At 33.9% G+C, this 13536-nt stretch overlaps 1 protein-coding gene across 2 annotated transcripts; it reads left to right on the forward strand.

Annotated features, from left to right (window-relative positions):
* Positions 1 to 4285: 4285 nt before the first annotated feature.
* LOC134683546 (uncharacterized) lies at positions 4286 to 11260 on the forward strand. 2 transcript variants are annotated; one of them, XR_010101045.1, is made up of 2 exons: positions 4286 to 4764; positions 10609 to 11260. XR_010101045.1 is itself a non-coding variant. In XM_063542857.1 (2 exons), exons 1-2 carry the CDS (start codon positions 9481 to 9483, stop codon positions 10609 to 10611), a joined length of 459 nt encoding a protein of 152 aa, XP_063398927.1. In that variant the 5' UTR covers positions 9341 to 9480; the 3' UTR covers positions 10612 to 11260. The 2 variants fall into 2 exon arrangements, 1 of the variants encoding a protein (XP_063398927.1); XM_063542857.1 differs by lacking the exon at positions 4286 to 4764 and adding an exon at positions 9341 to 9936.
* The last annotated feature ends 2276 nt before the right edge of the window (positions 11261 to 13536 follow it).

Below are 13536 nucleotides of genomic sequence, written 5' to 3' on the forward strand. Positions count from 1 at the left end.
TCAAATTACTAGAAGTCGGCATTTTTTTACCCTTTCAAATAAACACAACATCAAGTAAATCCCTCATAAGTTAGTTTACTTTTCTCTTCATTTGCTCTTTATTTCATTAAAATTGAGAATGGAAATGGAGTATGTGTCAAAGAGACAACAACCCGACCATAGAAAAAACAACAGCAGAATGTCACCAACAGGTCTTCACTGCAGCGAGATATTCCCGTACCCGGAGGCGTCCTTCAGCTGGCCCCTAGACAAATATATACTAGTTCAGTGATAATGAACGCCATACTAATTTCCAAATTGTACACAAGAAACTAAAATTAAAATAATACAAAACTAACAAAGGCCAGAGGCTCCTGACTTTGGACAGGCGCAAAAATGCGGCGGGGTTAAACATGTTTGTAAGATCTCAACCCTCCACCTATACCTCTAGCCCATGTAGAAAAGTAAACACACATTAAAAATTCAGTTCAAATCGTAACAACGTATGGAACGTACGTTTATGATATATCACTATATAAAAGTCTATCCTGTTACCGATATCAGTAATACACCTGTAAATGATTAATTGGGAAGATAAAGACGTTATCATCTTAAGATGAGTTCAAACAACAAACAAAATTAACGACGTTTTTGTCTACAAAAGAGGGACGAAAGATACCAAAGGAAGAAAGATCCAGAAAAATATAAAAAGTTAAAACAAATAGTACAAAAAGAATTACGAACAGAAAATTGGAAATATATTGAAAAAATGATCGGTGCCATACCAATAGACGAACCTGGTTAATATGAAACAGCAAAACCAAAACCAAAAAACCTGTTTAGCTACATCAAAAGCACACGATCTGATAACACTGGTGTTGCACCTTTGAAAAAAGATGACAAACTAGTCACATACACTGAGGAAAAAGCGAACATTTTAAATCAACAGTTCCAATCCGTATTTACAGATGAAACAGATGATAACATCCCAGACATAGGTACAAGCCCCCACCCAAAAATGCCAAAAATAACAATCACTGAAGCAGGTATTACTAAATTACTGTCAAACATAAATCCACATAAAGCTTGCGGCCCGGACAATATCAATGGCAGAGTCCTTAAAGAACTAAAGGAACAAATTTCACCAATTCTTACATTGATATTTAAAAAGTCACTTGACACTGGAGAAACACATAAGGACTGGAAACATGCTAATGTAGCACCAGCTTTAAAAAAGGGGGAAATTACAAACCCGTAAACTACAGGCCAATATCTTTAACCTGCATATGTTGCAAGCTAATGAAACATATCATTACAAGTAACATCATGTCTCATCTTGAAAAACATCACATATTATACGATCTTCAGCACGGCTTCAGAAAATCAAGGTTGTGTGAAACACAATTAATAGACTTCATTCAGGAACTAGCACGATCAAATTATAGTAACACTCAAATTGACTTAATCATAATGGACTTCGCTAAAGCGTTCGACAAAGTCCCACATCGTCACCTCCTTTACAAACTCAAATTCTATAGTATTGAAAATAACACACTAAATTGGATTCAGGCATTTTTACAGGACAAAACACAAACAGTAGTCATTAATGGCATTTCCTCCACCTCAGTATCCGTAACATCTGGTGTACCACAAGGAACAGTATTGGGCCCAATACTGTTTCTTATCTATATAAATGACTAACCGGAATATCTAGAACACAGTAAACTTAGACTCTTTGCTGATGACAGCATAATTTACAGGGAAATAAAAACACAAGATGATTGTCATAAGCTACAACTTGACCTTGACTCAGCAGCTCGATGGGAGTCAGATTGGCTTATGGTATTTCACCCTAATAAATATACAAACCTTTTCATCTCTAAAAAGAAAAGTAACTACCGGCATAATTACATCCTCCACAATCACATTCTCGAATCAGTTACATCCGCCAAATATCTAGGCATTACCTTACAATCATATCTGAAGTGGAACAAGCATATCGACAACATAGTATCAAATGGGAACAGATCACTTGGTTTTCTAAAAAGAAATTTAAAAATCACTAACACAGAAACAAAATCAAGAGCATACAAGGCACTAGTCAGACCCAAACTGGAATATAGTTTTAGTGTCTGGGACCCCCATATGAAAGAACAACAGATACAATTAGAAAAGGTACAGAGACGCATTGCTCGTTATGTACACCACAACTATGACTACACGAGCAGTGTCACAAACATGTTTAATCAGTTGAAATGGCCACCACTAGCTGAGAGACGCTTAAAAACAAGACTTATTTTATTATATAAAGTAATACATTGTCTTGTTGCAATTCCATCGCATATTCTTGAACAAGCAGACAGCAGAACAAGACAAAATCATACTCAGACATACAGACACATCCAAACTTCCAAGGACACATACAAATGCTCATATTTCCCGCGAACAATTATTCAATGGAATTTACTACCACAAACTGTAATTGAAACCCCCACTGTTGACAGCTTTAGAGATCAGTTAACACCAGCTGTTCTCTCTAGCTTCAATTAAACAAATTCAAACAAAACATGTACATATATTTTTAATCACAATCTGTAAATACAAACACCCTTATTGTTATCAAATATTTTTATAAATTTTGTATACAATTTGTCAATCACGCATGCACCACAACATGTATTCTTCAGTATGGAAGCCTTGTTGACCTTGAAGAAGAAGAAGAAGAAAAAGAAGAAGAAGAAGAAGAAGAAGAAGAAGAAGAAGAAGAAGAAGAAGAAGAAGAAGAAGAAGAAGAACGCCATGGCTAAAATGAAAAAGACAAACGGAAAAACAATAGTACGCATGACACAACATAGAAAACTAAAGAATAAACAACACGAACCCCTCCAAAAACTACATTTGTATTAAATAACCCATATGGGTTATCCAGTGAACATGAGTACAGCGGAGTCGTTTTTATACTAGCCACAATTGCAATAACATACACAGTCATGTTCAGTTCTCCTGATAGACATTTTGGATTTTGACGACTCTGTACAACACTGCCTCATTTCGAAACATGTGAACAGATGCACAATTCACTAGCAATTTACTAAAATGTCTTATTTTACTAGAAAGTATGATGATCTTAATTGTAAATCTATAAATGTCGTCTATGGATTAGAGTGTAACCTTTGTGGATTGGTTTATGTCGGAGAAACGAAATGAGGGCTAAAAAAACGTAGGTCCGGCCATAGATCAGATATTAACCTCAATACAAACGAATCAGCCTGATCGTTTCATCGCTTCTATGACAGTTCGTATTATCGAAAAAAAAATACAAAAAGACTAACAATCCTCCACTTGCAACGCCTCTCCGTAAACAAAAAGAGGACTATTAGACAATTGGGACATGTGAAACCATATGGTTGCAATAACAAAATTGGTGGTAAAGGTACTATATCTAGTTCTTCCTGTAGCTCTGTGAATGTGATGAATATTTTCAACTCTACAGATGGGTGCACTCCTAACCTGTACAGCAAGTTAACTTGATAACCAGTCATTTGGACTGGTCAAAGTTAACCTGTGACCGAATATAGGACTGCTCTGACCAGTCCTAGGACCAAAATCTAGTTAACTTGAAAAGCGGACTTGGTCCTAGGACTGTTTTTATGTCTGCCAAAAAGTTAACTTGGAAACAGGTCCGCTATTGATATAAGTTAACTTCGAACCAGTCCTGTCATAAGTTAACATAAGTTAACTTCGGAACCAGTCCTGTCATAAAGTTAACATAAGTTAACTTGGAAACCGGTCCTGCCACAAAGTTAACTTTTGCTTGGACAAATCCGATCAAAACCAGACCTGTTCCCAAGTTAACTTTTGACTGGTCTGCTCAACACTAAGTTAACTTGTAACCAGGACCGCTCTTCGTTGATTTAAAAAAAAATTAATATCTTTGTTTCGTAGTATAAACATCGAAAATAAAGTAATTTGAAAATTAATACTTCCGTTTTATGAACAGGATTAAATACAAATATTTGAAAATAAGTACGCACAGAACGTAACACAAATTTATCTGTGATCTGACAATTTATCTATTATATAAACGATCTCGGTTACAATGATAACAGGCACTGAATATATATATATTCCGAGATCAAATTCAATCATATTATGTATATTTTTGAAAAGAAGTATATTTGATGTTAGGTGTATACGTCCTTGTTAGTTATACATCCCTAAACTATGCATCCACATTCAGCAATAGTTTAATTCATTTAAATAATGACTACAATTTTTTGTTCGTCTAAATTAAGGGAAGATCTACGCATGTGCAGGAATGGAAGGCGGAAAATTTTGAAGCTCCGATTTGGTTGAAGATTTTCATGATATTGTCGAGCTGTAACACAAAATAACACTTATATTTGTGTTCAAATGGTGTTTTATCCTTTTAATAACTAGATTTATATATTTTTAACCCACCACCAAGCGAAGTTTGTGCAAAAAACTCATAGACATCATTCCGTCTCGTTCTGGTCAGTGGTCGGCCATGTTGATTTTATCTTCCAAGATACTGTAAATATTACTTGTGAGCCAGACCCTGATAGCATTCCTGACAGCAAATGGTAGAACTTTTTGTATATATGCACTGCACCTTTTTTTTTACCTTTTACAGTACATTTTAATTAAAAGTGTTGTGTATTTTTTAACACTTCCGTTTCGTCCATATTTTTAGATTTTAATACATAACCCATTTCGTTATTGTATTTTATCCTTTACATCCACTGAGCCTGAGATAAAGTCTAGGTAAACGCTGTTTTATCCATTTTATTCATTATTTTATTATTGTCTTTTAAAGTTTTTTACTGTAAATAATGATACAGTAGTCTAAAGTGACGAAACTAAAATCTTACTAAATAACCTGTAATAAAGTTCATTACCAGCACTATTCTAAATATTTATAAGACACTTTAACTTTTTTTGATTTGCCATCCGTTACGATGATTCGTTCAACACGTAGACGACAAACCAGAAAGCCGTTCACGCCAAGCCGTCCAACTGTACAAAAAACAGTAAATTATAACATTAATAAAACGAAAGCATTGAATCAAAAGTTAGATGCCACAGACCGTGAACATCTGCAGGTAGCGCTGAAAAATGGTAATCTAGTATTGACTTTTTCAACGGCAGCATTTGAGGCATTTAGGGCAGTTACTCAAACAATTTATAACTCAGTGCCTTTTCAAGACATTAAATTTGAATTTGTAACCCGGTTATCAAAAGATGGTATAACAAGGGTAGAGGAATCTCTGGTGGCATTCAAGGGTGGTGTTAAATTATACAGAATAAACTTATATTTGACGACTTCAGTTGTTAATGTGAATGGTGGATATTTACAAACTTTCTATTCCGATCACTTACATTTTATTATTAGTGAGCTTGACAAGATAGGGGATTTTAGTAATATGAACAAAATAATGAGAGAAAAAATTTGTGAACTGTTAGAAACTGACAAAAGTGCACAAGTTTCAAAAAGTGTAACTGACTCTTCTAACTTTGTGAGTAACACTGATGCAGCATCAAATATTGGTTGTGACACAATTAGTGTCCCAGGAAGAGGTGGGTCCATAGATATGAACTTAAGTATAGATGAAATCGAAATTTGTCTGATATGCGATAAACATTGTGCAGATAATGCAGTTTTGTGTGATAGGTGCAATGCCTGGTCTCATTATGCTTGTGAAAACATATCACCCTCAGATAGAAAGGGCCTTGAATCTGGGAATAATTATTACACTTGTACAAGCTGTAGGGATTTATTAACTATAGACAATATTGATAGATCTGAAACTGAGGAGTGTACTCCGTCCGTTAATAGCACAGATGACATTAGTTGTCCGTCCATAGTAAAAGTTTTAAATGCAAGGGAGCTTGGGGATAAAAAGAATAGTAGGAGTAAAAGTGTGAGTACTACCAAGTCCATTGGAAACTTACCAAGACGAATAAATATTAATAGAAAATGTATAGACGTAGCTATAAATACTGACATTTGCTATAGTGATACTAAAATTTTGGACAATTTACCTGATAAGGAAAAACAATTAAAAGCTAAAGAGCGTGAATTAGCTAATAAAGAATCAGCTCTCAAAGTAAAGGAGCGAACATTAAATGATACAAGTAAGAAATTAGCTGCAGCACAATCATATATATATACTTTGGAAAAGAAAATTGAAGAATTAGAACAGTCTCTTATATTAAGTGAACGTGCTAAAAATGTGCAGGATGTTAACAGTGAGTTTAATTCTCAAATTAACACTAACAATAACTCTAATAGTGAGCTCAAAATTCTTGAACACAGGTTTAATCTGTTAGAAAGCAAAGTAGGACAATTTCTAAATAGTGATAAAAGTATAGTTATAAATAATAACAATTATGGCTCTAATAATCGTCATGCACTGTCTCAAGAAGGGTCCGATATCCCAGTATATAAGGTACAGGCGACAGAGTGTTGTTCGGGTACTCAGGACACCGTCTCACAAAACCCAGTTACTAGTAGGGTCTCAGTAGGTACCAACTTGATAAATACTTCATGTAACACTTCTGAGCAGGACAATACCGCAAAATCAGATACATCTAAGATACATATAAGACTGTGAAGAAAAAAAGGCCACCCAGGTACAGGAGAAAACCTCAAAAACAACAACAGCATGTTGTAAACAGTCTCCAACCACAATGGCCAATGCAACAAACATTACCGAGCCAAGTATATGCAAGGTTACCAGTCTATCCTCACAGTCACAATCTGAACATACCGGCCAATCACTTTGTGAGACAGCAAATACCAACATCAATGGTAAGGCAACCACTATTGCATCCTTCAATGTTGAGAACTTCACAACAAACGCCGTATACCTATCAGAGCTACTCGGGAATGTAGATATTCTAGCTATACAGGAACATTGGCTATGGTCTTTTGAGAAATCCAAATTAGAAGCTTTTGCTGCTGAACGCGATTTTTGTACTACTATGAAATGTACCGACGAATATGATCCTATCAGTAATAGACAGCGCATGCGGGGATGGGGAGGTTGTGGTATTTTATGGAGAGCACATTTAGACCAATTTGTGAAAATTCATAATGATGGTAATGAACGTATTTGTGTTATAACTTTAGACACTAAGCCAAAACCAATTTGTATTGTGGCCGTATATATGCCCTGTACTGGTAGTAAGGAATATGACCGAAAATATGAGCAATGTTTTGATGAGATAAGTGAATTAACTATTAAATTTGCAGATCATACCATAATAGTGCTAGGTGATTTAAATGCCTCATTGATTCGTAAACAGAAAACTACAAGAGACAAAGTGTTTTTAACATCAATACAGGAAATAAACTTATGTGTACCAAGGAATTATCCTTCTAGTCATACTTTTTTTCACCATAATGACAAAGCTTCGTCACAAATAGACTATATTTTAGCTTTTAATGATAATAACTTTTTTACTAAGACAGATATATATTGTATGTCGCCGTTAAATTTGTCATCTCATGTGCCAGTGACCGCCAACTTTATCTGTAATTTATATGCGTCAGAAAAGAATGATGTAGTCAATACTGCTACGACGAATAGAATCAACTGGGAGAAATGTGATACGTTGAAGTACCAAAGGCTACTTGATGAAAAATTTAATTCCTTAGATATTACATCTGGAACTTTAGATGAACAATTTCAAAATGTGGCTGATATTTTTAAAACGAGTGCAGAGGAATCTTCAGAGGAGGTTAAAAAACGTAGGGTTCGAAAATTAAAACCGTGGCCTATAAATTTGAGAAGTCTATGTCATGACAGTAAACAAGCATATTATATTTTTAAACAAGATGGGGGAAATAAATGTGAAACTAACGCTCTATGGGTGAACTGTAAAGTGGCTAAAAAGAAACTTCGACAAGCTCAGAGGCAGCTGGATGCGAATAATAGATATAAACTGTACTATGAAATAATGGACTCGTATACTTCAAATCAGAAGCTCTTTTACAAACTTATTAATATTCAAAGAACTGGACAAGTTAAGAAACTGACTAAATTAGTTATTGATGGCATAAATCTTGAGTCCTCAGAAGAAATAAGGGATGGATGGGCCTCGTATTTCGAAAAATTAAGTACTTTATCTACAAGTTCATCATTTTGTGATCATCAGCATCAAATTGTGAAGCGTAATATACAAAATATTTTGACACTACAAAATTCAGGGAATAAGGGAAGGCAATATGCAACTTTAGATGAAGTTACAGCAGCTATAAGCAAAATGAAAAATGGAAAGTCACCTGACGAATTAAATCTAATGAGTGAACATTTGAAATGTGGTGGTCAAATAGTACCTATAATTTTAAAAGCTCTTTTTGATCGTGTTTTACAAGAAAGAGATGTACCTGAAATTTTTCAGTCTGGAATTATTACACCAATACACAAGAGTCATGGTAAACCCTTGCAGGATCCAAATTCTTATAGGCGAATTACAGTATGTAGTATAATGGGAAAAGTTTTTGAGACTATACATTTGTCGAAAATTTCACCAGATTTAGATAGACTTCAAAATAAATTGCAACGTGGTTTTACTAAACGGGTATCTCCAACAAATGCAGCTTTATTGCTTACTGAGGCGCTAGCTGATGCAAAGGATCGTAAAAAGAAAGTATTTGTAGCCTTTATTGATGCCTCTAAAGCATTTGATGTTGTGTGGCATGACTCTTTAATGTTAAAACTTTTTCAGTCTGGAATTAAGGATGAGGATTGGTTTGTTGTATATAAATGGTATCAACAAATGAGATCAAAGGTTAAGTGGGATGGACAGTTTTCTAGAGCTTTTGATGAGCAACAGGGAGTTAGACAAGGAGGTATTTTGTCTCCTACTCTGTATAAACTTTATATTAATCCATTATTAGATTGGTATCAAAACAAGCATTTGGGCTTCCGTATTGGAACGATACATATTGCTTCACCAGCATGCGCAGATGATATTGTGTTATTGGCGGAAGATGCTATTTCATTACAGACAATGTTAAATTTACAAGAAACTTTTGCAAATAAAGATAGATATTTTATTAGTGAAGCTAAAAGTAAAATTATGACTTTCAATAGTAGAAGAAATGAAAAATGTGTGGATGAATTTTATTTACATGAAAAACCTATAGAACATGTTGTTTCATATACTCATGTGGGAATTAATCGAAATTCAGAAGAAAAATGTTTGGTATCAGAAAGAATTAAATTAGCTAGACGAACCTGCTATTCGCTAATGGGTGCAGGTATGCACGGATATAATGGAGTCAACCCGAATATAGTCATCAAACTATGGAATACATATATTCGCCCACGATTAATTTTTGGACTAGACTGTGTAACACTTAGCAGAAAGGAATTGGATGAATTGAACTTTTTTCACAAATCACAACTTAAAATTCTGCAAAATTTGCCAGAACGAACCGCTGATGCAGCAATATATATTCTGTCTGGCCAAATGCCAATAGAAGCGTTTTTACATAGACAAATTTTAGTGAACTTTGGTAACATTGTGCGAAATAATGATATAGAGAAGGAGATTTGTATTAGACAACTTGTGATGAAGGATAACACCTCTCATAGCTGGTTTATATATGTGGACGCTATACTCTCATTGTATGAATTTGAATCTATTTTTGACATTTTAAACTCGATTCCAAATAGAGAAAGCTGGAAAATCTATGTGAAACAGAGAATAGAAACATTCTGGAAACAGAAGATAACGAATATGGCAGAAGGCAAATCTACTCTTCGCTTCTTGCATCCTATGTCAATGAATTGTGGAACTGTTCATAACGTTTGGGCCAACACAGGACTTGACTCTATTTCTATTATGAAAGCTAATGTAAAAGCTAGATTACTTACAGGAGTGTATACACTGCAATCAAATCGTAGTAGATTTAACAAGTATGAAGTAAGTGCGATATGTCCATTGTGTATGGATGAGATCGAAGATACTGAACATTTCTTGCTACAATGTGCTAGTACAGATACTGTGAGGAATGAATTTATTCCTAAGCTAAGAACTCTGCTTTATGACTTTAATCATGAAATAGGAAATTTAGTCTTCTCAAACAATTCAATGCTATTGAGAGTGATTTTGGATGTCTCTAGTCCACAAGTTCCAATATTAATACAGACGTTCTTATTTATGGAGAAAATTGAGGCCATAACACGAGGAATGGTATTTGCCTTGCACCATAAAAGATGTTCTATACTGGAGTTAGTAGGCAGCTAGGATGGCAATGTCATTTAAAGTCATTTAAAATTATTTAATAGTTTGAAATACAATAAAGTAATTTATTAAATTACTATTAATAAACAGTTAAAGGTTTAATATGACAATTTAATGTTAAGTAAGCCCTGTGTCCTGTTATTTATTGCAGTAATTATATTTAAGGTTGCAAGGAAACTTAAGGGTTGAAAAATGGCTAAGTGTTCTATTAAGTTAAGAAATGATTTTTCTATTAAGGTATAAAGAAATTATACTCGGATAAATAAATATTTGTCCCAAATAGGTGATAAATTAAATATTATGTAAGCTACTTATTCCCTCCCTAACTTAACTTCTTGTGTGTTTTTTTAGTGAAGTAGGAGATATAAGGCTACTGGTGCAGTGTAAAAGGAAATCCGAGTGAAGTACCAATAAAAATGTGCATATTGGTCAGTTTTGAATGAACAATACAAAGTTGAGTTGTGTGCTGAGGTACAAACTGTCACAGTAACATTGATAATTTGGTGGTACACGAAGTGTTTTAGATTTTAGTATATGCCACAGTGCATGAACTTTTAAAGTAATATACATTGATTAGTGTATAATTGACATAACATGTGTGATTTATATGGAGCACAGATGTATATAGTATGGTGATGGAACAGTTTCCTGCACGTCTACAAAAATGATTTAACATTAAGTTATTTTAAAGTTTATGTTTTGAATTGAGCTCTGGCTGGGATCGCAGCCTTAGCTCATTTTGGATAAGACCAACTGCCGTTGCGTTGTAAATTGGTGGTGGGTACGCCAGGCTGTGTTGATATCCTTTATACCAGTATCTAGGACAATATATTTTAGGCGAAATAATACTGGTTTGTGCACCGATCATATATTCACTGTACAATATTCCTGCACATGCACACAGTTGCTTACAGTATACAGTAATCAGTTGCTTATCCGTGCTACACTACAAAAGTAGTGGTACTCCAGACAGTGGAGGAAAGAATTATAAAGAAGAAGAAGAAGAAGGTGCCAGCATGTCCTCTTTTTACTCAAAATACTGATACGTAACAAAATTTCAGTAGTTTTGATGACTCCAGTTGACTTGTACAACAAAATTATTTGACCGCATCCACCAAAACTGACAATATATGCACTTTAATTTGTAAATCTATATACCCGAATAGTAAATCAGCCATATTTTTTTATGTCAGGATTCAATGTATAATACAATCATGACAATGGACAGCAAAATTGCAATACAATAACAGAAAAATTTTGTTCGCATAAATTTAGGATACCAGCATGTCCTCATTTTATTCAAAATATTGATTCATCGTATTTAATATCCATATATTCATATCAACAGGACAAGGTTGTGTACTTTTAACTCCGTACAGCTAAACGCGGACTGACCACATCAATGCCAACCCTCAGTGTCCACGCTATGGAAGTATATTTACCAAATATTGGTTTTGTCAAGTTCAAAAATATTAATAACCAAACATTGAATCACACATTGAAAGGTTATCTTTACAATAGCAAATAAAATGAGAGTTCAAGGATAAAGAAAATAATTTTTCATTCGTTTTTTTTTTCATAAAATCTTTTCAGAAGACAGAATATGTTAACGAAAAAGGAGTCGAGCAGGTGTCCCCTTCATCTTTAAAACACTTTTTGTTTAAATCAGATTGATGAATGATTTATTTTACCAAAACGTTTTTTAAAGTGTTGGCCATGTACATGTTCACACTGTTATTCTTGCAATATGATTTTGTTTGTGAATGGTAAATACATGCATTTGATGGTAAATTATTCGATCCAATGTTGCTTTATTAAACTAATAAATAAACGTTGATTGGGATTCCATTTTAATCAGAAAGTACCCAAATAACATATAGTAGCTGTAATCTCACTTTCTATTTTATATTTACATGAGATACAATGATATGTTGGTTCACAGACATAACAAATGAGAGATAATAGTACCAAAGATAAGTCATTCAACCAAAAATCTTTATTTTGTTGTTGTATTATCATGTTATAAAGAAAGCGAAACACAATGTGTGCATCCAAAGTGCTTTTCTCGATTCACATTCACCGAAACACTAGAATTGAAAAATTTCATTGTCAGACAGGCGGAAACCTAGTTGAAATTACACTAGAAAAAGGATCTCTTTGCCAGAGAAGGTATAACAGGCGAAGTTGGTAAATTTGAATTGTTCACATCTATTTCTATGGGCTTTAAAAGTTTAATGGGTGTGTCTAAATTAAGTTTTTATACCTTGCATCTTATATATGTGTATGTACTTGAATTATTGAATTGTGCTTCGAGATATGTGTACACTTTAAAATTCTAGATATTTTTTTACAAAACAGTCGATTATTGAAGGTGCAAAATCACGTAGATCTTTTTTTAGCATAACCATAAATTCCGCGGAACAAAATCAAAGAAAATTAATAGATTTATCAATTTGCATCTTTGTCCCTGGTATCGTTTTGATGGTTAAAAAAAACCCAAATAGGCAATAATTATATCATAAGAGAAAGTCGAGTACAACTTTTCCGGTTCAGGTGCGTTGACTATTCTGTCTTGGAAACGAATGAAAGAAAAATAATCATCTCGCTTCAGATTCTATTATTTTTATATTTTTAGGCAGAAGGTAGATACAATAACATTTATAATTTACAGTTCTAAAAGATGAAATATATAGGTCAAGTGAAATACCTTTTCTAATGATTCATAACGACAGAGTTGGGTGTGTTCGAATAACATTTTTTATCAAAAAGTACTTGACGTCGAACTTTTCTGGTGGATCTTAAAAATTCATAACTTCCAAATAACTTCATTTTTTTTCATTTAAGTGTGTTATCGATGTAATTAGTTCTCCACATCTGAAAATGGTTAGTCTGCCCTTCCTGCTGAAAAATATGTCTTAACATTGGCAAAACAATAAAAGCTCAATTTAAATGTATCTTAATCGTAGTTCATCTCGGAACGCGTGTCTGACGTATTAAATTATAACCCTGGTATATTTGACCAAAATGTACACCACTGGGTCGATGACAATGCTAGTGAACAATTTTTCCCCGAGGGTTTCAGCATACCAGAAGTCACTACTTCGGCGTTGGATCAATCATATATATATATTGGAAGATATGGTGTGAGTGCCAATGAGACAACTCTCCATCCAAATAACAATTTAAAAAGTAAACCATTATAGGTTAAAGTACGGTCATTTTTATAAATTTCCTGTTACAAAATTTTTCGAAAAACTAAGACTTTTCTTATCCCAGGAA

Source organism: Mytilus trossulus, chromosome 9 (assembly GCF_036588685.1).
Source record: "Mytilus trossulus isolate FHL-02 chromosome 9, PNRI_Mtr1.1.1.hap1, whole genome shotgun sequence".
NCBI classification, from domain to species: Eukaryota; Metazoa; Mollusca; class Bivalvia; order Mytilida; family Mytilidae; genus Mytilus; species Mytilus trossulus.